A 27,089-nucleotide genomic window follows, 5' to 3' on the forward strand; every position below is an offset into this window, starting at 1 on the left:
GGGGGAGGGAAGGAGGGGAGGCATGCCGAGCTGCGCCCTCCCCTCCTGCCCAAGCTCTTTGGGGGACGGGGGGTTCGGGATGGCACTCGCTTTGCTCCTTCCCGGTCTCCTTCAGGCAGCCCTGGGCGCTGGTGGGGATCCTCGGAGGGGATCGGCTGTCCACAGCAGAAGATAAGCGGGAGTACCACGGGAATGGGACAACGGGGTTAGCCGTAGCCCAAAGAGATTTCCTCACCTACGACGGCACCCGTTTTACTGTTACTGCTTTCAGTGGATGGATAAAAGGTTCAGTCTTTCCTGCCAATTGCTTGTCTTCTCTTGCTTTGCTCTGATTTTTATGCTGGCTGCTGCGAATCTGAACGGTGCAATGATAATAACAGCGCAGACTTTTGCTCACGCGCGCGGTGACCAAACCAACGGCAGTACTCTCGCAAAGTAACGTTTTAGCTGCCTACAAAGAGATGACACTGACATATTTAATGGCTAGAACACTTCTATCACACGCAGAGTTATCTAGATCAAAATGAAATTGGTATGCTCTTTGGCTAATCGCATGATTCTGTCGTGTGCAAGTGTAAAAAATAATTGATTGCTTCGTTCTTCAGGGGTGCCTCATAATGGATTTAAAGTGGAAGTGTCCAAAGGAATAATTCTTCATTTGGTGGATGAGGTTACAAGTTGGTTACCTGGTGACCGGATCGTTGTTGCCAGTACAGATTATTCTATGCATCAGGCTGAAGAGTTTAATCTCCTTCCTTGCCCTGAATGTAAAAGTAATCAAGTGAAAATTGATGGTATGAAATATTTTTAGCAAGCTACTCATTTTTGGTAAATATTTACATTGTCTTGTCTTTAACCTTCTACATTTACATTTTCCTGTCTTTTTAGCTAGTTTTTGTTCCATAAACAGAGGGGCACTTGCCATATGAAAGCTGAAGGCCCCGATATTGGAACTTTAAAGTTTGACCAGGGGCAGCAGTCCCTTGTAGAAGTCAGGGGAAGTGCTAATCTCCTCTGGGATCAAATACTAACAACTGGGCACGTCCCCAAACTTAGCGATTGCTTAAATGAAAGGCGTACACTTGCTCAGAACAATGTGATAATGAAGAAAGACGCTGTGCTCACCCTGAATAAAAAGGTTTCTGATTTTCACAGGCAGCCCACTTTATCTTCACATTGGAGAAGTCATTGATGGTGTCGATATGAGGGCGGAGGTTGGTCTTCTGACTAGAAATATACTTATTCAAGGAGAAATGGAAGACTCCTGTTATGGACAAAATCAATGTCAGTTTTTCTCCTTTGACACATTTGGAGGACACATTAAAGTGAGTACTTTTTAATGCATATGCCTGTAGGTGGTTTCAGATCGTTCCTTTCCTGGTTCGTAAACAAGCGATGTAACGCATGAAACTACCGTTGTATCGGGGGGAAAAATATACTTGTCTATGAAGAAGGGAAAAGTTTGTTGGCCTCTTTTGCAAAACTAGACTTGCGATGAGGCTGTGCCGTTTTCTTCACCGCGTATGCAAAAACATACCCTTCTCTGGGCTAGAGGGAATTCTTTAGCGGCATCGCTGTCAGCAGGGTCAGTGTGAAGTTACATAGTTCACGAGATGTCACTGAAGAAATTGTGCTTCCTGCAGAGCAAACCTGCTCCCTTCATGGCTCAGAGAAGTGCTGGGTCTCGCCCCGTTCTGCTTTCCCTCCTCTTGGTTGTCCCATGTGTTCTTGGTGGAGGTGCAAAGTCTTGCCGTTGCAGGGGCTTTGCGTAAAATTACTCCCCCACCAACTGGTGGAAACCGGGGAGCTGTGCAGGTCTTGCCTAAAATCACCTGACAGAGGTAGAGTTGCCAGCAAGTAGAGCCCGGTGGTAAATGCTGCCCCTTTCTGTAGCTGGCAGGAGTGCCTTGTCCGTAGCCGTGTCACACGCTGCCATTGCGAAATACCGCGCGTGGTGTTTGGCAGCTGTTCCTCGGCAGCCCCGTGCAGTAGGTGCACACTGCTCTGCAGGTGCTGCGCTGCGGTGAGTCAGAGCAGGGAGCTGACACCTCCTTCTGGGATCAGGCCCTGTTTTACTCTGCAAACATATTGCCTAATAAGAAAAAAAAAAAAAAGGTTTTTCCTTTTTGTGCGTGTTTATATTGTAACGCCTTACTTGGATCTACATTTGTCTCAACAGATCCTAAGGAATTTTAGCTCTGTTCACATGTCAGGAGTGGAATTAAAAAACATGGGGCAGCAAATCCTGGGCAGTTACCCTGTGCACTTTCACTTGGCTGAGGATGTGGATGAGAGAGGAGGATACAAACGCCCAACGTACCTTGATAACCTGGCTATCCACCACTGCTTCTCTAGGTGTGTTGCCATACATGGAACTCATGGCCTTCTGGTAGGAGACATATTTTATTAGTACCAAGTTAATTTCTTTGCTTAGGCACTGCTAAACAGTAAGAGCCATTTGTGATACAAAGAGAAATCAGAATACTGAAGCAAGGCTTTTTTTTCCCCAGGAAATGTCCTGACTTGTCAACTTCGTTTGACCAGTATTCAGGTTAGGACTGTTGCTCTGGTAGTGCAGCTCTCTGAAATGAAGTTCAGCTTCCTAATTAATATTATTAACGGTGTGACCAGATATAGTGAAATCTTTGCCGTGGTTATTCTGGACAGTTTGTGATAATAGGAACTTTCATTTAAAATGAAAGCAATGGACCTTTACTGGTCCTGACTGAAGCAGGGGACCTTTAATTTGCAAAGGAGATAAAAAAGACAGGGGTTGTTCAAGTCAGGGCGATGTGAGATATATCCAAAAATATTCACATGACAAAGGGAATGAAATATGAGAGGGACAGACCCAAACAGACGCTTCAGTGCCAAAAAAGCCCTCAGGAACTTGGCTTTGACCTAGATCCTCACAAGGGCATTGTGGAGAGGAACTTAAAAAAACCCACAAAAAAGCCATATGTGACCCAGCTGGAAAATACAGATTCCTGCTCCAGTCCCGACACGTCCAGTTGCTACGTGCTCTGCAAGACCCTGAACGGTGTTTTGGTGTCCGTGGGCATTTCCTCATTCACCCGATGTGTGCTCAGGCAGAGGCACTCCCTGACCCACCCATCACCTCCCGCGTTTTTCCTGACAACTTTTTCTCAACCCTGGACATAAAGCTGTGCAAGACACGACATAGATGCACTCTGGTGGGACCCTTGTGTGAAAGGGTCCTCCTGAAAGGATGTGTTCACAAAAATGTGATGCTGGACTTGTACAACTGGGAGCACTTTTCACGTATCCTAAACTGGATTTGCAGTGTCCAGACCACTCAAAATATTGATTGCCTTCTCATATACGTGATTTGCTCTGGCTGTAGAGCCTGCTGTTGTGTAGAGCCCTTAGGTGGCAGGAGGCTTGCCCAGTATGTGTGGATATGGTTTAACTTGCTTTCTCTTCTCGTTGGTATTAAACCTCTGGAACTGAAGGAACCTGCCGGGGATGAAAAATTAAGCCCTGCATTAATATTGGTCCTGAGAAGAATGGTGCACGCTCTTGCTCTTTATCAGAAGTGAGGTTTATCTGGATGCGTGGGATGCAGTAGTTGTGAAATCAAGAATCCGAGTGTGAGAGCCAGCCCCCCTGCATCTGACTGCTGGGGGCTTTGAGTTCATGAATCAGTGAATAGATTTTATAGCAAAGGTTAAATATGTGATTCTGTGGAAGAATTGTGTGGTTTCAATACAGTCATTGAGATATAAAGTAATTAAAATGTAATAAAAAGCCTCGCTTTAAAACAAATTAAAATAATTTGCAGTTCCAGAGAAGAGCATGTACATCAGAGCAAGGCAGTTAAATAACATAGATGGGTACCCGTTTTAGCATTAGATTATGAAACTTCAGCCCTTGAGGCAGAATAAACCAGATAAGTGGTTTTTCCCTCTCCTGTTTTGAGGGTTTAGAGGATGTAATTGTAGAAGTACGTTGCTGGAGTGCTGTGGCTTGTGCTTCGCTGCCTACTGGCCACGCCGTGCTGTCTGCAAGACCCTTCTCCCATCTGCTGCTCCCGTGTGCCAGGCTTGTGCCGCTTTGCCAGCCGGCGGCAGCGACGCACACAGCTTGGGTTACTCACCGTGGCTGGGAAGCAGGCTGCGACATGCCTCTCGCTGCCCTGGCGCACGTCAGGCGTACACGGGCTACTGTAGTCTTTCATGTCTAATGTTGCAGTGCATAAAGGTCACTTATATTGTGTTGCTGAACTATATATAATTCAGCGTTTAGAGGCATCTTAATCATCTGGTGTTGGATACGCCAGTGGGGCTGTAGCCTGCGTTGTGGACAGTGTTTCGTGCTGACACATACAGTAATACGCTACTGTCACGGTGCCGCAGGTGGGCTCTCATTTCCAAGCTTTGGTTCCTATCTGTGATACGCCAGAATTGATCAGTTATTGAGGTTTTGATCTAATGGCACGGGCCCTTCTCTTTCAGTAAGTGATCTTTAAATTATGTTATTTCTGGTTAGGAGAGTGATCAATATAGTTTTGTGTATGTAAGTTTTCAGGGCTGTCATGCGATTCTGAAGCTGTGAATAATCATATTACTTAAATCTAAAATCCAGTTTCGGATACAAGGCTGACTTTTCATGCAGCTGTGTGAAGAACAGATTAGCCAAACTTCAGCTCAATTCAGAAGAATGAAACTCTACAATTGAAATGCTGTTTAAAACAGCGAGCAGTTTGTTGTCACAGTTTCTTTCCAAAAATAGAGTTCTGTGGCCTCCTTAGCGCAGCTCCTGCCCGTCATTTGGAAGGGTAGAAGTAGCCAGGATTACTGTTCTTAGCAGGTTGGCAAGGACATCTGCGTTTTTATCTAAATCCACTTCCTACCTGTATTTCCAAGGCTCAGCTGGCAGGGACACGTCCAGTGCCGCTGCAGGTAGGTTCTCTGTTACCCTCCTTGTAGCTCACTCCGAGCTACTGTACCTGCGTGCAGGGTCTTGGTGGATTTCCAAAACTGTATCGGTTAGGAGTTGGGTACCTGGCTGTGTTGCGCCTTATTTTTAACTCTCCCTGGAACACCTCATTAGGGCAGAAACAAGAGCAGCAGATGACACGTTTGAGGGCTGACTGCCAGGAAAACAATGAAATCCAGTGGAGATATACCTATGGGGACTATGCTGTTTGTGACTCCAGATGTTATGTACAGTTGCAGCCCATCAAGGGGAAATCACAGGATATGAGCCGGAAATGGATTTCGCTCAAGTGTCCCTCTGTATACAGAAATAACCAAGTAGGTTAATATTAGTTAATCTTGCAGTCTGACACAGACATAACTCTGACGTCAACAGGAATTTTCTATGCCTGAAGAGCGAATAAGTATGCTGACAGGGATCATCTGAGTACAAAGTTACGGTTTCAGTAAGATTTAGTAACAAATAGCTGGTATTTTAGCTAGCCCGATTTAGTATTTACATTTAAAAGAAGGATTTCTGAATTTATCTTCCTAAGACTGTACATCAAAGGAGTTTTGTGCTAAGTCCTCTTGGTCAAATTAGGGTTTAATGCAATATCCCTGTGCATGCCAGTTCATATTAAATAGACTGAAACAGTAAAATACCGTCTCTGCCCAAGCTGATCGTTACAGGAATGAAGTGGCCCTGCGCCTCTTGAGAGTGGAGGAGAAAGAACAGAAACCTTGTTAATATAAATTATTTCACATGGTGCATTTTAAAGAATTTCTTATTTTTTTGGGGAAGTGTTGCAGTCATGAAAATTTCTGGATTAACCATCCTAACTTGTTGGCTTATCACGCAAGACACACTTATCTTTAGGCAGATATTTACTCCATGACACTGAATCAAATATTCTCTCTTAGAGCTGAGGGCAGTTTTAAATCCAGTATTTTGCAATTTTCCTTTAATTATGCATGTGATCTTCCGCAGAGTAATTTTAATAGCAGTTTCGCTGTATAAGAAGATGAGTCCACAGTTCTGCAAACTGCATGTAGTTCGAGTTAGCTCCAGGACTGATGCCTGTGGAGGCACTTCTCGCTGGGCAGAGGTGTGGCAAAACCACTCCGCGAGTGTTTCGGGAAGTTATGGATAAGCAAAGCATATCAGTTACAGTTCCTACTGCTGTTAGCATTGCGATCTATGGCCTGTATACTTTTTTCCCAGGTAAAAGACACCATTGGCTACGACACTCTGGGGCACTGTTTCTTCCTCGAAGACGGGACGGAGCAGCGCAATACATTTCATCACAACTTGGGCCTCCTCACGAGGTCGGGGACGATCTTGCCTTCGGATCGCAATGAGGCTATGTGCCTTGCCATCCGCAGCCACGTCTACGGGAATTACGTTCCTGTGCCGAGCACCGACTGCATGTAAGTGCTCCGGGAGCTGTAGTCAGGTTTTGCACTTACGTTGCGCTTTATAGCTGGGTCCCAAAGAAGGCTGTGGTGAAACTTTTGAAAGCTGCTATTTGATATTAAATGAAAAATTGCTATTTGATATTAAATGAAAAATTGTAGCTTCTTCTACCATTTCTCATTTTAAAATAATTTAGCCGCTTGACCATGTTTTGCTTCTGAAGACGTCTGTTAACACGTGCATGAATCCTAAGCAAGACATCTTTGCTGCTGGTTATTCCTGTCGCTCTTTCCTGAGAAGCATAAGTATGTTAGAGCACTTTGCTCGTTTCTGAACCCTTTTCGATTCTTTTTAAGTAGGATGTTGAAGGCTCCATGAAATCTGTCTGATAAATGCAAGTTGCTTCAGCCCTGGTGTAGGCTGGCAAAAATATCGCTTACTACAAAGGGAGTTTTTGCCTTTTTTCACCAGGGCTGAATTGGTGCTGGAGCATCTAGAGTAAATTGGTCAATAGGACATGAGTGCATGAATATCTAGACTACATCAGGAGATTTAGTGAGAATGCAGAGATTAGCATAAACTACAGTGAGCATCATTTAACAATAAACAATATCCCGATATAGCTGACCGAAGTTAGCTTCTGTTTTGGAGACTGATGAGCTGTAACATGGGCACTCGGGGACCCAGGTATTTTGGGTCTGGCTAGTGTTTGCAAGCAAGAACACAGTTTAGCCACGGAAATTTGTATTTTCCTGTTTTCTGGAAAAGGATGCGGTGGCCAAACTCTACTTATTTTAATTTGCATAAATAATCCAACCGAATTAATTACAATTATTGTTGCTGAAAAGCTAAGGTTGCTTGTATGGTTAATACAGATTTATTTTGCATCTATTTAGTGGTTCTGTTAATCCAAAGGAGTGTGGATTCTTGATTATTTAATAGTTAAGGTGGATAAAAAATGATTGAGATTTTCTGCTTAGAATGATCAAATTAATTGGTACGATTATGAGAAAAGGTTTACAGTGTTTTTACATGTGGTCTTTATTACTGCAAAAGATGTTATCAAATGAAGTAAGACAACAGATGACAATGTTTTCATAGCTATATCTGGCTTCTGTTTGTGCCACTGCTGATCTTTCTTCTGAAGCAAAAACTCCTTATTTGAACAAATGTCAAAATAGTATCTCCTTCATCTCCTGCTTAACGAGCCATTTGCAGCTTGCAAGGACATTCGTTTTGTTTTCCACGTAGAAGCTTCATCAATCCATAGAGAATCCCCTACCTCCTGCCATTGCCCCTGAAGTTCCAAAAAACAAACCAGAAGTTCACTTTTCAGACATTTTCCAAAGCTGCTTAACTTAAAAAAAAAAAAAAGATGACATTGGGTTTCCTTGAGCTCCACTTAACAGAGCATGGATTTTGTGTTAATGGTCTCATATAAAATACAATAGGTTCAGCATGTGGCTCCATAAATGAACACGTCTGACATCACTAGATGGTTTCTTTTCCTCAAAGAGTATCATTAAAAGGTTGTGTGGAGTTTTAAAGTCAGTAGGAGAGTTGTGGCTCAAGTCCATGAAAATGTATCCCTTCCTGTTTGCTAACTGCTTAGGATCGTTTTGATTTTGATTTTTCAGGGCTGTCAGCACATTCTGGATTGCAAATCCGAACAACAACTTAATAGAGAATGCAGCAGCTGGTGCTCAGGTAAAATCATTTAACAGCAAGAGCTATACTTCGCCTCCAGTTCCCATATATTCTACCCTTATTGATATCATTAGCGCGAGGGCAATGAATTTTTAGTTAGTCATCATAAAATTTGGATATGTATTTCTGCAACCTTTGTCTTTGTTAAGAACAAGTATTTGCCTACAGTTCTCACACTGATTTCTCTCACAACTGTGGCTGGAAATGGTGTGTGGTGACTCTTACCAAATGTTGATTTTTATTAGTAGCTAATAGTTAAATGCCCAATAAAATTTTATATTTTTATATATAAAAATATATACTCTCTCCTTGTTATTATCTCTGACGTTTATCCAAATCATGTTTGTGTTTAATGTGCCTGTATAGAGAAGGCTATGTTTTCTAATAAACCACCTGAATTTCACCCACAATATATGCATTTTTAAAACCCATGTGTATGTGCCGCGAGGGCCCACTGTCCATGCCAAAGGATAAGTCGGGAGGTGTAAGAGCACGGGCTGGTGTGTGTCCCCTGGGACTCGCACGTGTTTGGCAGGCTCAGTTAGAAATCTGGCCGGCATAGTGGGAAACCCTAAGTCCCCAGGATAACCTGTATCATCAATTGCAGCGTCCCATTTCTCAGACCTCTCTTTGTCTTTTAGGATGTTGGGATATGGTACATCTTCCACCGGGTTCCAACTGGACAGTCTGAGGGGCAATATCCAGAGGGACAGGCTGAACATACCCCCTTGGGAGTATTTTACAACAACAGAGTCCACTCCAATTTCAAGGCACGTGGATGATCTTTGTATGTTACTACCAATAAAATAGTATGGCGTAGGGCTGACCATGTGTGGTGCTCTGAAATCAGATGACCATGGGTGTCTTCCATTTTGATAGTGGTCTTTTAACACTATATTAAGAGACAATCAACTTTTGGGGATGATGCTCTTTCTAACGATCAAAGAGGGAGCTGAGCAGAATGGGGCTCCCATTTCAGGTGCTTCAGCTGGGTGCCTGTGTTAGAGGGGATGTGCCCTGGCCTTAGTTACACCTATTAAATCTCTAAGTGAGATTTAAGGAATGACAGGCAGGACACTGAGTACTGCGGTTGGCCACAGTGGTGCAAGGGTACCAGGGGGATGAGCAGAAGTCGTTTGTGCCAGGGCCTGCTCATCACCTGTGAAAAACGAGACCGAGATTTCAAGGGTAATTCCAAGAAAAACACTTCCCCCCCCAACTGTTGACATGAAAACTTAACCTATATGCTATAAAAAGCATTTTTAACTTATTTCTCAGGATTCTAGATTGAAATCAGTGCTGTTTTCTGTGCCTTGTATATTTTACGTCTTGGTCCATGGCAGCTGCTGCTCTAGCCCAAAGTCTTTAACTTAGCTACAGCGGCTCATGTTCTCTTTTGACTGTCGGGGGACTCGTCACTTTTTATTTAAAGCCTTACTTCTTAACAACACTCTTTTTCCAAAAAGTTGTCAAGAGCTTGGCAGAGTCCCCTGTTGCTTTCTGCGAGGGAGGGAGAGAGTGGGAGTTCAGTGCCTTGCTTTGGGTCAGAAGGCAGCCCAAAATGCTGATGCATACCACATGGCAGGGCAGGCTCTGTCCTGCCTTCAGCGTGCTACATCCTGTGCTAATGTCACGCTGAGCAGTGCCAAGTGACATCGAAAGGGAAAAGAAAGCCCAGGCTGCAGCCGCTCGCCGTGCCTGCACGCCCCGGCTGCCCACGTTCATTGATAAAAATCTGGGCTTTCTGGTCTCTGTTGGGCGGTCTGTTAAAATAATTGGAGTTGCGTGCATTTTCAGGCTGGTTTGTTTATTGGAAAAGGAGTAAAGACAACGAGAGCCAGCGCTGAAGATCCCAGAGAGTATCTCACTGTCGATAATGCCAGGTAAGCACATGCTGTATGGCTAAGTATTTTGGATAGTTGTATTGCTGCTTGGCTTCTGCATTGTATTTAGCAGATCATTAATGCCTCATTATGGCCGGAGCATCTGAAAAAAACACACAAGCTCTCTCTGATGTGCCGTGGCAAATACTTCATAGCTATGCACTGAATTGTTTGTGTTATTGCTGACCAAAAATGATACACGGGCACTTGGGGTTATGAGGACTAAGCAGTGAAGCACGTGAAAGGGGATCCAGATCCCATTATTCCGTTAGTGGGCTTGTAAACTCCAACATTTATTATTAATTGCTTAAAAGGACTTACAACTGAAAGATGACATAAGAGACTGCTGAGAGTGGTCTAGGATTAATGAGGAAAAGAAAGTAGCCTCAAAGCTTTTTGCCAGCTGCTTTAAAATCCCTGAGCCTCCTTTCGCAGAGTGGAAACAGGTAAACCAAGGCCATTTTCTCGCTCGCTGCAGCCCTGTGGGTCTGTGTGAGGAGGATGTGGCAAAAATCAGCCACTGCTCCTGGTCAAGCCTTGGCTTTTTGCCTCCTCCATCATACCCTCTCAGTGCTCCCGCATGGCTGAGAGGAAAGGGCGACTTTGCCTCCCTTTGTGAGACTTCCCTCCCCGGGCCAGCCCCTTGGGCACTGAGGTGGCACGTCCCTCGGGACATCAGCTGGAAGAAGTAGGAGGTGAGGGTAGACTCAGAAAAAGCAATGGTGATTTTTTCCCGAACACGGCACAAGTCTACCGTGAACAGCCAGTGTGGCAAGAAATAGCCTGAAAGTAATTGGGAAGCGCCCGATTCCCAGGGCGAATCCTTTTTCCGTATGACAGCTTCTCTGTCAGCAGAGACAGAAGCATATGGAGGCCTGGCCTGTACATGCAAGGAAAGCAGCTCCAACTACTCCGTTATCTTTGCTGAATGAGATTCTTGAAAGTGCCTAATTGATTTTCTAGCATCAGTGCAGGGATTCTCAAGGGGCCTTGTAAGGACAATTACAAAAGGACCCAAGTGACTTGGGAAAAATGATTTCTATGCCTCTAAATCACACTGAATCAAATTAAGGAGTAACCATGGGCCCACTGAAGTCTAGCGAGAAATCTCCTGTTGGTTTCACTGGGGCCAGAATTTCACCCTTATGAGTGTTTCTTGTTTTCTGCTTTGTACCAAAGCACGGAGATGAAATCAAGCTAATAGCCTGACTCTGAACCAGGGCATATCACCTCTTTAGGCCTATCCACTGATATTTGGAAGCCAAACGAGGTCTGCCAGGCGCTACCTCCTCTGTCTGAGGTCGGTTCCTATGTCTCCTGTGCCGCATTAACTAAGCTCCTTGCTTCAGGTTTCGCCCACATCGAGATGCTGATCCTGAAAAGCCGCGAGTTCCTGCCGTGATTGATGGTCTTATTGCTTTTAAAAATAATGACCATGGGGCCTGGGCCAGGGGCGGCGACATTATTTTCCGCAACTCGGGGTAGGTTACTGTAATTACGTGTTATATCATTCCCCTCGTGGCAGACATAAATAGGTCTCCAGGCCAAACTCACTGCAGACATTCCTCCTCATTTACACCGTTGTGTTTCTTCTGTCCCAGGTTTTCAGACAATGGAATTGGACTCACTCTGGCAAGGTAATTTCTTAAAATCGACCTTTCTCCAGTTTTTTCCCCCAGTGTAAGAGGCTCAAGAATGGAAGCTGAGACACTCCCCTGGTAATTCTTGTAAGACACGAGAAAACCTCACGTTTCCCTCCCAGACCACATCAAGTCTTCCCTGCACAGCCGTTAATACAAGGGGCAATTTAGCCTTTCATTCTCTTTGCCTCAGCATGTCTGGGGAATACATCGTAATTGCTGAATATTTCCTTTTGGACGGTAGGTCCTGAACCAGTAGACTAAACATCTGGCTCTGTGTTTGGGGAGACTTTTCTTCTGCTCTGGCCTGGTGGAGCAGCATCACCCATAGCTCGTGTGCTGCCAGGACAGGGTGGCTGGGATGGTCCCACGTGGTGGCACAGCAGGTCTCCTGCCTCCTCTGCTGGTGTCTACCGTGCTCCTGCTGCTCTCATCTTGACCCCTCTTGCAAAAGACACGCAAAAATAAGCCATGTCCAAAGCCCACTGCAGGCAATGAGAATCAGTGAAGCTCTCGCTTTAGGGATGTAGCTAAAAATTTATGAAGCAACTCGGTATAGAGCAATTTTATACATATATATATATATATCGGGTAGAGCTGGGTTTACCCAGACTAAGTTACCTGTATTACTGTTGCCCGAGCACTAAGCTACCTCCGCACTCACTTGCCGGTTTCTAAAGAGATTTTAAAGCAGGTTGTTATATCAGTGGATGCACTTTTTCCCAAATTAAGAAAGAAATTCTACTGTGTCTGTGGTGTAATTAATAGTGTTAATGAATCGGTTGTGGTGTGCTGCATAGTTACCTGGTGTTTCTTTGCCTGCTTGTAGTGATGGGACTTTCCCGACAGATGAAGGCTCCAGCCTGGAGGTTACGCGCTCCATTTTTGTTGGAGAAAGCAGCAACTTTGGCTCCCAGGGAGGCCAAAACAGCTACTGGGGAAAAGGGGCAAATGGAGAATACAGAACGCTGCCCAGAAACAAGTGAGTTATTCTTCTGCCATTTCTTCTTGGCGTTAGCATAAGCTAAAAGAAAAGCCTCAGGAATGAATGTGAATGTGACTACCAAAGAGTAATTTATACCGGGTGTTTAAATTATTGTACAGGCCAGAAATAATAAGTATTCGAATAAACTCCCTCTTCAGGCCAACAGCTTGAGAGCATTCCTGACTGAATGTGTTTGATTTAATTTTCTGCTTAATTTATTAGTCACTGGAGAATGGATTAGAGGATCTGAAAGATACCAAATGGCTTTTGTGTAGTGCTTCAGTAGCACAGTGCCGAGCTGATGGTGCAGCTCTCTTCCACCGTGCCACCGTCCCTCCTGCCAGCGTAGCTGGGCAAACGTGGCCGGTTTCACAAAGGAGAAACCATTTTTCATTATTGCATCTTATTTCTCTGTCAATAGCTGTATGTTATTTTCTATTTTGATAGCAGCACAGCCTCCTGTCTAGCAGCTGCGGTGCCTACCCACATCCCCACAGCAAGGCGTGCTTCCCCAAGCCTAAATTCTACCCTAATGTATGTTTTTGGTGACGTTCACCAATCATTAATCCCTCTATGAGGAATATAAAGTTAAGGAATAAGCAGTACTCAGCAGACATGCCACGCACACAGCCCTGACTATACATGTCTCAGCCATAAGCGACACTGGAATGGGATCTGTGTAGGGCAGCAAGAATAATCAGAGCTATCCTCAGTTATTATCGGTGGTGTTGTGTTAATTGCAATTGCAAAAAAGCTCCTTTGCCGTTCAAACAAGCTCTGATCATCTGTGATATTGTTAAGCAATGTACTCTTGGAAAGGAGTCTGCCAAAACATCTGATATCTGTCCTTTCATTTCACCATAGTGCAGAATGGGATGTGGGGGTTGTACCAGACCCAACTACTGGGATAACAGCTCTGGAAATGGAAGAAGAATTATTTGGTCAAGAAACACTGTTTGTGCCTGGTGTTTCCAATTGGCAAAGTGTTTCTGGATCTCTGGAGCCAACCAGTAAGAAAAAACATCAGGGCTGGGGGGGAATCTGGGTCTCGGTGACCCCCAGGCTGAGAGAGCCTGTGTGCCCATGTGATGTCCATTTTGCGGCTTTCGTGTCTGAACAGCTCTTTCTGGACTCTGTAGGCATTGACCTACCCTTCCATGCCACTACTAGCCAGCTTCATTACCATCTGCAAAGCTGATGCAGGCCACCCTTTAATCACACACAACCGGGGCCAAGCAAAACTTGGCACCTTCTCAAAACAAACCGTGGAAGAGGCAGGTCCTTACCTGGGACTCCAGTGGTGTCTCCTTCAACACTGATGTCTTGACAACATGTCCATGGACTGATGCTGCAGCAATCACTTTTCTTTACGAAATGCTGTGGACTAGGTCCTAGGGATCTCGTGTGAAGTGGCTTGTATGGAGAGGAGAAACTGTGCTGCACCACTTGGTACTTGCTTCCAAGGAGACACTGTTGCCTCCAGGGAGTCTGACTGATGTAATTTTTTCAATCATGCTGATGTTTTCCTGAGAAACCTGTCTATTCTGGAACAGGGAACCTGATGGCAATGCTGCCACACAGCCCTTTGGGTCTTCCTCATGGTGATACGCCCCTGGGTGGCTGGGGACAAGGGTTTTAAACTGCTTCACCCCAGCTTACAAGACTTAGGCAAGCTGTATGAGTCTTTTTTTTTTGGCTCTTGAGCCTTATCCTGTAGAGGATGTTCAGCAGAGTTTCATCTTTCGTTAACTGTGTAATGAGCATCCAGATCCCAGTTTGGGGAAAAGAAAGGTGGTTTAGCTACTTGTTAATATCTTTCTATGCCTTCAGGAGAAGACTCAGAGTTTGCCTAAGCTTTTAACACAGGATTGTGTTTGTTTTTAAATCTCACAGGACGTTCCCTATTCGTGGATTCCAGATTTATGATGGGCCTGTCAGGATGGCAAAATGCACTTTCAAGAAGTTCACCCCGACCGTTGACAGATACTCAAGTGCCATTGGGTTCTTCATGAAAAACTCCTGGCAGATAAGCCCCCAGAATAATGTGTCGCAGATCCTGATGGAGAAAAGTGTGAGTAAGAAAAGCAGGAAAAAAAAATAGACGCATTGTTAGGCACAAGTTTTTGAAGTTTTTGGAAGCGGTGAGATATTTATCCTAGAGCAGGAATTTCCAGGCAGTGGTGCATGTTACATCAGTGCATACCACCAGTTCATTTTGCAGCATTTTTTTTTTTTTTTAAATTAAGTTTATTTATACGCCAGTAAAATGTGAAGGTATCTTATGCCTGGGCAGACACACATTAAAAAATCTGCATTAGAGGAAGATTTCACCTTGTAACCAGAAAATCCAGAACATCACTCTTAGCTGGTGCAGCTTTACCAGCTTTTATATGCTGACGACCTGGCCTCAGAGGTTGAGGGAAACACAAATGAGATGTCAGGAGGCAGTAAGCTGCAATGCAATTCTTATACAGAAATAAGCAAATGCACTTAGAAGCAAAGCCATGGCCCAGTTTCTGGGGTCGGCAGTGAAATTCCTGTTGAGCACAACAGGGACTTCCCTTGAGCAGTGACAGCAGAATGGGGCTCTCTATCTCTGCCTTGGCAGGAGCCGCAGGGTGCTGAGCAATTCCCGTCCTTGTCCTGGATTCCTGCAGGGATTGTGGCCCTGCACATTTGGCTTGGGAAATGACAGATTCCACCTGGCTCGCTCCCAGGGATCATAACCTCTCCTTAGCTTTTTTCAAACAAGGTCCATGCTTGTTAGGATGTCCATGAACTGTAGTAACTTTGGCTTGAGGTTTGGCTTTATCTTGAGGAAAATTTCCATTGCTCTGGGATTGACCAATATCACTCCCTCTGGCAAGCAGTTAGTTTGTCTGTCCCCTCTCTGGTACACTTTAGACCAACAACAGGAGGGTATTTCATGAAAGGATGATGTTGATTGGAGTCATTTGACTGCTCCTCTAAAGAAAACACAGTTCCTGTGCATTTCAGTAAAGACATCTTAGTTACCTTAGATGCTTTAGGGAGCTTTGGAACAAGACTAAGGGCTAATTTGCTGTACCTTCTTTATGCCCTCCCTTGGGGAAATGGCTATGAGATGATCATGGGGAACGTGAATGAGAAAATCAACCTGGAACCGGGGAGGGGAGCTTAGAGAAAAATGTGTGATGAAAAAGTTCGATCGGTGGACTGGAAGAGAGTGGAAATTTTCCTCCAGTAATGGATGTAGGACTCTGTCCAACAGAATGGTTGCAGACAGATGATATCTGTGCACATTAGCAAAGGGGATGATTACCTCTTGAACGGCTGAAAATGCAGCTGTTTAGTACAGTTGCACCATTTGAGGCCAGTGAGCCTGTTAAATATCCCAGCATTTTTTGTCTGAGAGGAAGTTTAGTACTGCAACGCCTTTAAGATCTGAGGTTTTCAAGGTAAAAATGGTCAGAAGACTTACTAAATATTTCTGCAAAGCAAATTAAAATGGTACAGTGTCAGCCTATTACAAAAACCCTAATTACATTATCCCAATAATTATTTATTGTATCTACATTTCCAAGAAATATCAATTTCTGAAGTTGGTATTTTGCCAACTTAAAAACCATTTATGTTTGTAGCCACCTGCATCCCAGCACTTTTCACTTTGATTCTTTTTTATCTGGATTGAACCCAGGCATGCTAAATCTGATTTCAGACTTGAAGGACCACGGTTAGTTTATTGTTTTGTTGCTAATTGCTATACGGGACGATACATCTTTGACTAGTTAAGATAGAGCCTGTATACTGTTTTAATTAATTTTCCATCTCCAATCTAAATTTTATTACTTTTTAAAGGGTAGCTAAGTACTAATTCCCTAAAGGACAATCATTTTACAGTTGTTTTTTAAGAAGAAATTAAACATTACTGAAAGTTGTATAGTGATGACAAAACTATTAGTCATGCTGAAGGAATAATTGTATAATTAATCAGACTAATCAGCAGATTGGTTAGACAACAAAATGATAAAGCCAGTCAGGTCTTGTTTAATTCCAGCATAAAAATAACAGTCAAATAGAACAGAAGACCTAAACATTACGCTCCATAAAAAGTATTCTAGTTGCCTTTCCGTTGACAAACCTAAATCTCGCATATTAAGATATCTGTGCATTTATCAACAGCAAAATTATTGCTAGGCTTGTTTGTTTGTTTGTTTTTAAAAGGGTGCTTTGAAAAAGTTATTTCAAAGCAGTGGAAGCAGTAGTTGGTCTTAACCCAGCTGAGGGCATGACTGACGGTTGTGGTCTCCTGTAGATCTGGTTACTGTCAGTCAGTAGGACTTGGAGAGCTCAAAGGAGATGGCCCCAGCCCAGAACAGAGCCATGCCCAAACAGGACACTTGTGTATAATTTCTTAAGAAGACCTGACATATATCTTTGTAGTCACAAAATAGCAACCCATTCATCCCTCTGTCCTTTTTCTGCACAGCTCCTGTAGAGTGAAGTGAGGAGCAAGAGGTTGTACGTGACCTTTTGGGCTCCCATGAACAAGGCCACCTCCAGCAGGTGCAGAAGACACAAACTGTCCCAATTCACATCCATTGCTAATAGTCCCTCTGGTTCTTTTTTCCCTGCAGCCAGGAGCTTAGGGTGGATTCAAGCCTATTCTACTCCTAGCTGTGCCAACACTATGGCATCTCTGAAATTACTTGTGCCGAAGAAATCCCAGCGGTCTGTGTCGGGAGGGTTTGTGGTCCCCAGAAGAGCTCAGAGGGGCCAGCACTGGCTCCTGGCTGTGGTCTAGCGACTCCCATGGGATTGCAGTCCTGCCTAGCTAAGAGATGGGCGCTTCCTCATGTTGCCTTTACTATGTTTAGCCTGTGTTGGCTTAGTGCTGGGTTTCTGCGTCAAAGCAGAAGTTTGCAAACAGTTCACGATGGGAAAAAGAAAAGCAGACACTGAGTTAAAGTGCAAGTCTCTTATCCCCTGAAAAAGAGGGCAGCAAAAATAAAAAAACCCCAAACCCTAAGGAGACTCCTGACCAAAGGGAACTTGCAGGGTGAGGGCTTGCATCACTCCAGCAGAGTAAAAGCCATGCTAACAAGGGCGGAGTCCTTGGGTGGTAAAATAGAGGAAGATTCACACTGGTTGAAAGTGGTTTCCTTAAAATGATAACAGTGATATGGCTTTTTCTGGCAGCTTGTGCCAATACTTGAATTTTGGAAAAAGTTGCAAGTTATTACGGTGTTTTCCAGTACCTTATTAATTTTTAATATAGAAAGTGTTTTCCACTGCGGTCTTCAGGACTTGTCTGCAGCTGTGTTAGGTGTGCTGCCTTTGGACAGATCGAGTTAGCATATTCCTAAGAGATTACGTACTCACATAACCATCATCTGCCAGGTCTCCCTGTCAGGCTTCAGACAGGTAATTCAAGTAACCTTTATACCCTATCACTCCCAGGAAGTCCACACCTAATGAAAATGAGGTGTCTGAGTAGTAGTGTGGTAGCTAGACATGACCTGTCTCTGCACCCTCTTCTGGCTCATTCCTAGCTCCACATGGGCATACCTGACAAGCTGAATCTTTTCCCTGTTCATGCGTGTTCACTTAGAAAAAAATACATGTTGCCATAGCTGTAACTGCAAACTCAGTGCACCCCGACCCCTCAGTGTACAAAAGTAAGGTAACCTTGAGACTTATACAAGAAGTGACACTGCTCATTAACATTTCCATTTCGTTTCTGACTTGCAGACTTTTTAGAGGAGAATGTTAGAGATCAGATCAGCGTTAGCACCAAAACTGTCTGCCGCTGGATGGAAACACTGAGAGTGTTAATCAAATGTAAGCTGTGCTGGCTGTGCCTGAGTTTGTTTTGAAGTACAGCTGACTGTTCTCCTCCCCAGTGAAGTGCCCGTTTTCATATTCAACTCCAGAAGTGCGCTGTCACGAAGTATTTATAATGGAGCTTTGAGCTGCAGCATGGTGTTTACATTTTTTTAATGTCTCCTCTTTTATAAATTAAAATGGAAGAAAAAAGACAACTTTTGGGATCCTCCTGCTTTGCCAAGTAGCCCTTTGCGCAAAAATTTCCTGCGGTGCAGTAAGAAAAGTTTTTAAAACACTCAGAAATACACATCAAATTTCCATGTGTCTGAGCCTCCTCTAAATGAGACTGCTTCAGGTGTTTGTTTATGAGACTCATACTTAGACAAGAAGATGGCAGAAAAATGGTCCTAGGCTCTAATTTAATTTTAGAGGAATAAAGACTTTTGTTCTGCAAGTAGTTCTTGCTGCAGTGGTCGTTCTTTTTAAGCCAATGGGACTTTCTACCTAACTCAGAATCACAATGACCGTCCTATTCTAAGTTCTGTTTATTATTGTTAAAATAAAGCTTTTAAAGCCCTTAGTAAACTTGCAGCCTAATCCTGCTGACCCTAATTCTTACTTATGTGCACAGTCCAATTAAAATTATTTGGGCTAAATGGACCAAATGACAGTCCTTCGGGTTGGCGTGATCCAGTTGTTAGTTATGCCGCCTGCTTTTATACACATTGCTGCAGGATTCATTCAGAGTGCTTGACCTGGAGTAACTGTTTTCTTGATTACTTCAGAACTTAATCGTCGCACGCTGTGATCACTTTCTCTGCATACATTAAAATATTCCACGCCTTTTTGCTGAACATCTGCAGTTTCCTCGTTTTGCTGGATTTTCGTATCAGGACAGATTCTTTTACTTAGCTACTGAAAAATCTTGAAAACAGAGCTCTGCATAATGAAGATAATGCTGCTTCCTGTCATTTCTCTTTCCTAAAAGAAACTACTCAGGGGATATACTAGAATGTGCACAAGAGACAATTCTGAGAATTGCTGTCACTTTTATGAGTTTTATAAGGTTTTAGGGGAAGATTTAGAAAAAAAATAGGCACTCACAGAACTGCTTAGAACAGCCATTGAAAATATATGAGAAAGTTCACCAAATATCTAGTAATTTTTGTTTCTTTGATCACAGCTGCGATATTCCTCAGTAAATTTCGTAATCTTCCAGTACTTCCCTAGCCTTTGAGTCATCCTCTTCCTTTTGCCACTGCATAATTTATTGCTGTGTGATTTCAAGGAATACGTAGTTGTGCGGGTGCATTTCAAAGAACCAAAAGTCTAATTTTTGTGAAAATACCTCCTGGCATTAAGAAATGAGGGGGAAAGCCAATACAGTCAGAAATTTTTCTAAATGGAAGAGGCAAAACAAAACTCTTATTCAAACAATAGAGCTTTCTAGTGCTAGCTGTATCACTGTTTTGGCTGTTAAAACACTGCAAACCCAAGTCCTTACTTAGAGCTAACCAGTAATTTTTCTTCTTATTTTCTCCTGCTAGGTTGGACTGAAAGTGTTTTTTGGCAGATCAGGCCAGTGGTTTGGAAATAACGATAATGACGGTGACAAAACGTCTATCTTCCATGATCTGGACGGCTCAGTGACAGGGTATCCGGACACTTTCATAGGCAGAGCGGACAACTACCTGCTGCGGCATCCCGGGTGTCTCACTGTCCCGCGCTGGAACGGGGTGATGTGTACCGGGAAATTTGCACAGGTAATGGGGGGCGGCTGCAGGCAACGTCTCTGGGCGTGTTGGCTGGGTCTCCTCAGATACTCTGCTGAGGGGTGATGGAGTGAAACCTACTCAACACTCCATAAGAGGTGAATAATAAATTGGGTATAATTTTACTCCCCTCAGTGTTATCTGCCTAATTCCAAGGGCTCAGTAAAGCTCCTATTGTGCCGCTGCCTGCAACCCGTGGCTATAAGGAGCCCTGTCTCTTCCCATTGCCCACAAGAAGCTGCAAGTCGAAATTGAGTTGGGGGAAAGTTTGGTGTTTTCTAGTTCTTGCTTCCAGGCATTTGCCCACTCTGTCATGGGGCTCTGGTGGATAAGTCTGGTGGACCAAGTTTCAGTAATGGAAGATGTTACTCCTCTGATACTTCCCACTGCGTTCAGGATGGTGAAATGGGTGGCTGAGACACAAACTCACACTTATTTCTTATTTCCCATTCAGAAATCACTGGCTGAGGGATGGTCAGTCTTAGGCCAGGGTGGTCTTAAACCTTCGCGGCAGTTTTCTTCAGCACCCTTGAGTTAGAGACCTTAGCTGAGATGTCAACACCTTGGTAGAAGGGGCTGCAAATCCCAGGTAACCTTTCAGTAGGGAAGGAAGGAAAGAGGAGAATGGTAAATGGAGGGAAAATGTGACTCAAAATCAGCTTGTGGTTCATTGTATGTTGCTCAGTTTTCGACAAGACCTTTGTTTGTGGATAGAGCATACTGTAAATACGTGACTCACCACAGGTTTCACAGTCACCTGTAAGAGATCGCAGATGGCTCTCCTTGCTCCTCCACTTCTAAAGGATATTAATATATTTACAAAAAAGGTATCCAGGCCTGTTTTAAAACTCCAGTTACTTGGACATCTTGCCAGGTCTCCTCTCTCCTTGTGTTGAACAAGCCAAATATTAAGACTGCGTGTGGTGGGCGCACACAGCACAGCATCACATGGTTTCAGGGAGATTTCAGGTTGGAGAGTGGGTACTGGGAGTCCTCACACAAGATGTGGCTTTTGGAAGGACCATTATGTTCTCCTGACCGCTGAGAACAGCCCTGCACTGTCAAAGAAAGATTGCAGTGGGGTGCACTGCTGGATATGAAAGGCAGGAATGGAATATGAAGTGATCTTAAATTAAGATCAGAGTTCACGAGATGCCGCAGGTGTTATCTATTTATTTATTTATTAAGAGTCTTCTGTGCATTTGGGAGCATGCTGCAAACTCTTGTCTCACTGGGAGTCAGCAGACATTGCCCAGACATCAGCAGGTATGGCACAGGATCAAACTCTGCCTGAAGTCACTGAAGACTGGGCAGCATTAAAATTGCCTCGAGAGGAGCAGGCTGTCAGATTTCCCTTTGTAACACGCAGTTTTGTGAGCGTGGGGATTAGCAGAGCCTGATTTCCTACAGTTGCACCTCAGGATGGGTTTCAAACCTAGACTCATGGATTTTCCACGTTGGGAGATTTCTGAAGGTGCTTTCTCTGTGGCTTCTCTGATGTGTAGTAAGGTGTGGGCTTGCACTTTGGGTAGTCAGACAGAGCATTCTGTTCCCCTTTCTCCAAGGAACTTTATGCATGAAACTTTTAGGAATGCAATTATCTTTGAGACCTCTATGCATACATAATATGTGCACAGTCAAATCCAGATTATGAGTGTCTTCTTCAACTAAAAAAATTTATATGCATTTGCTTTAGTTGCACAGCAGAGAGCAGGAGTTGCTATTTAAGCATCTAGGCACTGGAGTTACGCCCCCTGGTTTGCTATTGACTAGGCAGAAACAGGATTGGGCTCCTATGAAACACTCCCATTGAATCAGGATTTTGTGCTTGGCACTTACATTTTGCTCTGTGTCTCTAGAGAAATTATATTCTCTGCTCTGGCAACCTAACAGTTAAATTCAGAACTGTAAACAAGTAGGCATTTATATTTTTATTTCTATTAATACCCTCCCGGTTATGGCACTCTATGTGGTGAGGCAGTTTTTCCACCATAGAAAATTTCCTTGGCTAGGTTTAGGCAAGCATAAACATTTGCTTCTCTGGGATCTGTTACTTACCAGCATTTTTCAACTAATCAACATCCAGCAGGATGAGTAAAGCTCATATTAAATGCTTCACTTCATGGGTTTTGGGTAGGGAAATATATATGTGTGCAGGGTAGAAGAAACTGGTCCCGTGCAGCAGGGTTTGATTTAATTTGGAGGGTGCATATGTTGGAGTATTTCAGCTTAATCCTGGTTCTCAGCACCTTGAAAAACTGATGATTTGTTTGTGTGCTAAATTCTGAGTGTCATATTTTAGATCAAAAGCCTAAAAGAGTGAATCCAATTATGGAGAAAGATGGTTTGCTTTGATCTTTGCAGCTCTATTACAAAATCTGTTTTTCTTTTCCTTTTCATGTAGCTCTGGTAGACAAGAACTTTTATTCTTCCCTAGCACAAGCAGGTGAAAATGTCCTTTCAGTTCAAGGAAATAGTGACTCTCATATTACTGCTGAACTGGGCCCAAGATAGTCAGCCTAGGGATGGGCTACTTGGCGTGGAAAAATGAGATCCAAGTCCTTCGGCTAACATTGCAGCCAAATCCTTTCTGAGCAAAGTGTCTAGAGTCCAGTTAATTCCTTTCTGCTTGCTTGTTTTCATTCATTTTTCATGTTCCTCTTCTCCTGGGTGTAATTTGCCCAGGAAAGGAAATGCCTGGGGAAAACCTATTCCTCTGGCAGCGTTTCTAGCTCACAAAATCCTGGGGACAGACTTTCCTGAAGGTGTTTTAATCTGGCAACTCAGGTTGACACTCCCACCTTCCTACAGTTGGTTCATGGTCCTTCCTCCTCACTGTCTCCAAGAAGCATCATGCCACCTTCCCCACGTGGTGTCCAAGACCTTCCTTCAGCAGGGAGCACTAATAAATGCCTCGTGCTTTGGCTCCAATGTTGCCTTTCACTACCAAAAAAGGGTTCTGGGACCAGCTTAAAATCACGAAATTTGCACAAGCAAGAACTATCAGGTCTCTTTGTCCTCCCCTTTCGATTCTGGAGCCTGTAGGGTTGGTGTTGTCCAAACAAGACCAACCCCTTTGCTTTTTAATGACAGCTGAAACTCTCATGTTGTAATGTAAATAAAGCGAGGCTTTGAGGCAGAACACCAAGTCGAGGGAGACTCACAGGGAAATCACAAAAGTTGGCAGCACCACATCTTCTGGCAATCTCTGTGAGTCACTCAGACTCCGTCAGCAGGGCGCTGAGGCCCTCGGTGGCCCATCAACCTGACTTTCAGCTGTTGCGAAGACCAGTAAGAAAAGAAAAATGTAGGGAGAGGCTCATCCCATAGTTCTCTCCATGTAGGTGGGTGAGATTTCCAAAGGCACTGAACTGTAGACTCCTCAACACCTGCATTACTTGTTAAAATGTAAATGAGATTCCTAAACCATTTCAGATTTTTATATAAATTATAAGACAAGTGCCTTGGCTCCCACTGGGCAGTTGAAGCTGTGCATTTACTGCTTCCTTGCAGACTTCACAGCAACTCATCAGGAGAGGCTGTGAAACTTCTCTTTTTTGGTATTAGTCTTTATTAAAATAAGCAGAGTTTTTGGCAGTACGTGCTATTTTCTCATATAAGCTTATAGTCATAAGCTTACACAAGCTCTATACTATAGCTTGTATAAGCTTGTATAAGCTTATAGTCATAAGAGACTGCTACACAGCTAAATTAGTGTCAGTTTTGAATTACCGAAAAATTGATGCCTTGCTATTATAAAACACTTCAGGCGATGCTGTTGATTTTTCACCAGCTCACTTAGTCACTACCTTACTGCAGGCTGCTGAAGCAGAAATTCTTCCACTTCTGTTAACTCTGTTCTTGCAGTGAGTGTTTGCAATTGCACTGATCCTGCATCTCCAAGTTACGTACCTTCAGCTGGTATCCGCTTGTGTAGCTGGTTTTGGTACTGATGCTTCTAAATGCAAAGCAAGCGAGAGATGCAGTAGGTAGCGAACGGCGCTTTTCTAAGCACGGGCAAAACCGTACAATCCCAGGGTATCTGCGACGCTCGAGGACCGTCAGCACCTCACAGACTGGGAAGAAGGAGAAGCCTGCAAGATGTTTTTCAGCTAATGGTGTCCGTATTTGGACAAAGAGGTCCAATTTTGATCTCTGCTGTGCAGCAGTGGAAAAAGCAAAGTAGTTTTGCTGATGTCAGTGAAGCCGCTGTCATTTTTAGGGCCAAAATTGGTCCTAGCATGTCTTATAGAAAGAAAGATACATTTTTTTCTTTCTGAAAGAATTTTAAGGTCTTCACTTGGAAACTTCATAGAGAAGATGTTTTGCCCTGGGAAATTAACCGGTTTTGAACGGTCAAACAACCAGAAGAGGAGAAGCTGTGTTTTGAACTTCTCATTTTGCCCCAGCTTGACAGCTGACAGCACAGTAGGACAAAAGCCATGTTAAAGAAGCTAGAAAGCAAGCAAACCTTTTCTCAGAAACCAAGATTTTCTGTTCCAATACTTTGCATGTTGCTTATCTTCATACTCGCTCTCCAGTTGAATAGCAGATCCTCCATGAATTCTAAAAGAACTTTTCTTCTCAGTTTCACAATCTACTTGGGAAAATTGCCATCTAGGCACAGGGAAATCTGACACATCTTTTTAGCATGAAGTGTTAAGCAGCTAAAATGATAACTATGTCCATTAAACCTTCCAGGCAAGTAGAAGGCTCACATTTTATAACGTTTTAACTAGCTCTTCTTCTCCTACTACATTAAGCTGTCACCACTTCTCATATTTTAAAGTATCTTTATGACCCACTTTCTTCTCTTAAATATTTCGGTAGATCTAACCAAAAATTATGGAGGTGTTGCTAAGGAAGATGGATTTTTCGTTCTAGAAAAAAAATTCTCTTGTTACTCTCCTTTTCACTCCTATTCACAAGTGTTTTGCCCCTCCAAAGGTAGATACAAGGAAGAAAAGTGATAAAGTTTTCCAACTTCAATTCAAGTGAGTAAAAGTGTCGCAGAGTAAAGGCTGAGGAAGAAAGAGTCCGTGTTGTGACATCCCAAGAGCACTATGCTGGGACAGTGGCTGATGTTTCACCTCCCTGGGGCCAGTGGAGCTCAAAGGGTTCTTTTGACTTCATTCATCTCATTGGGAATTAAAAGCAGCCTTTTGGTGGATGACTGTTTTGGGATTTTTCTCAAGTAATCCTTTGGTCTTGACTGCAGTCCTGAAGGGGTAACAAAAAACAAGTACTAGGAGTGACATGAGTCAGCATCATGGAAGGGAGGTCAGGGTTTTCATGGACAGAGATTGGATTCCCCTCTTGTCCCTTGTTCCCTCAAATGCCAAGGGAGGCCTAGAGAAAGGAATGAATGGGAAAACGCGGGGTGCTGCTTTCTGTGAAGCTTGGTGTGTTCAAGAAGGACCAAGCCACCCGGACTGTTGTTCCAGAGCTGAGCCCAGTTGCTGCAGGAAACATCTCAGCTAGTCCCTGCTCCCAGTCAGAGTCCTGTGGACTTAGTGATGCTCCATCTGGGCAAAAGAGTCTCTTCGTGTAGGATCTAGATTGCTTGATCAGGGCATTTACCTACTGTGGCCTCCTTTAGTGATAAACATTTTGCAAGATCCACCAGATATACTACTGTATTTCTGTGGGACTGAAAATCACATCCTTGGTGGCTTGCAGTTCTGGAAGGCATTCACTCAGTGGCCACTGTTGGTCATTTCAGGAGACAAAGTCAGTTTACAAATATTTCTACCAACACAGAACTGGCATTTTTCCTTGTTCTGGTAATTACTGTTTCACTCTCAAAACAGCCGTCACCGTTATCCTTAATGTCAGACCTGTGACATGGACCTTAGGCACTTGGGGGAAAATGTTACCAACAAATCTCTGACATGCTTTCCTCATCATCTCATTGAAGCATATTGCAAACTCTTCCAGCACTTCCTTGAACTCATTAACAGTCATTACAGTGAGCAGCTTAGGCCATGGATAGCACTCTCTCTCTTTTTTTCTGTTTACACAAATACCTTAAAGTACATAGGAATCTTTTGTTCTTGGTAGTCTGTAATTTAGGAATTTTTGGGGCTCATTGAATGCATTTCCTTCCTTTCTTGGCTTATTTTATCACTGGTGCATTTAATTTTGTAGTAAGTGCACAGCAGCTACCACCTTAATATTCTCTGCTTGCTGGAGACACGTATTAGAAGGAAATAATGTCAAAGTTTGCAGTGATAGGACAGAAACTCTTGCCTCTTATCCAGAAAGACACAAGTGGGATATTATTTTGCAGTATCATAGTTCATTCCAACTGTTCTTTATCAGAAAATGCTATTTTGATTGAGAACAATTAATACATTGATGAGATTTCAGGTCCAAAGGGACCTTACTGATCATCTGCTCTGACCTCAGCATTTCCCCATCCGGGTGGGGACAAATGAGATTGAAATGTGGTTTATTGCATTGCACGTTACTGAATTTCCAATCACTTGAATGTGAAGGGAAAATAGGTTTTCCTCCTTGGTTTCATAGATAAAAAAGGTCTTTTATCAGACTGTAAAAATAACCTATTCTTCCTTGAGCCATCAAGAATGAGCAAATGGGCTGCTGCTCAGAGATTGTTTGGCGTGAATTACTTGATCAATAGTTCCAGCCATCAAGAAAAGCTTGTGTTTAATGCAGTTCTGGGATGCACTTTAATTTCCAAGGGTCTGCAGATACCACTCAGGATAGGCTCTCATCATTAAAGTGCAACGGTGTGAAAGGAGGAATGGACCGACTATCCAAGAAACATTTACAACCACTTTTGGATTAATTTTTTTGACATGAGACCCAAATTTTTAACTTGAGCCTTCAGCATGAGGCTGCTGGATTCAGGGGTGAGGTGAGGGGTAGGCAGAGACAGCCTGTCTTTTGGAGGTCCTGAGGAGCTCAAACTCAACACCGG

General features: G+C 43.6%; 1 protein-coding gene across 1 annotated transcript in view; it reads left to right on the plus strand.

The window, feature by feature from the left end:
• LOC103922772 (transmembrane protein 2-like) overlaps positions 1 to 27,089 on the plus strand; it is a 56,798-nt gene that overhangs the window by 7,066 nt on the left and 22,643 nt on the right. The window contains exons 3-15 of the mRNA XM_009330974.1: positions 55 to 285; positions 606 to 794; positions 1,156 to 1,325; positions 2,180 to 2,389; positions 6,163 to 6,368; positions 7,992 to 8,061; positions 8,703 to 8,831; positions 9,859 to 9,944; positions 11,294 to 11,425; positions 11,546 to 11,581; positions 12,414 to 12,566; positions 14,463 to 14,640; positions 19,922 to 20,137. Of these exons, the coding sequence (XP_009329249.1) occupies positions 55 to 285; positions 606 to 794; positions 1,156 to 1,325; positions 2,180 to 2,389; positions 6,163 to 6,368; positions 7,992 to 8,061; positions 8,703 to 8,831; positions 9,859 to 9,944; positions 11,294 to 11,425; positions 11,546 to 11,581; positions 12,414 to 12,566; positions 14,463 to 14,640; positions 19,922 to 20,137 (2,006 nt within the window). The remainder of the gene's footprint in view (positions 1 to 54; positions 286 to 605; positions 795 to 1,155; positions 1,326 to 2,179; positions 2,390 to 6,162; positions 6,369 to 7,991; positions 8,062 to 8,702; positions 8,832 to 9,858; positions 9,945 to 11,293; positions 11,426 to 11,545; positions 11,582 to 12,413; positions 12,567 to 14,462; positions 14,641 to 19,921; positions 20,138 to 27,089) is intronic.

The sequence above is a fragment of the Pygoscelis adeliae genome, unplaced genomic scaffold (assembly GCF_000699105.1).
Source record: "Pygoscelis adeliae isolate BGI_AS28 unplaced genomic scaffold, ASM69910v1 Scaffold318, whole genome shotgun sequence".
In the NCBI taxonomy this organism is placed as follows: domain Eukaryota; kingdom Metazoa; phylum Chordata; class Aves; order Sphenisciformes; family Spheniscidae; genus Pygoscelis; species Pygoscelis adeliae.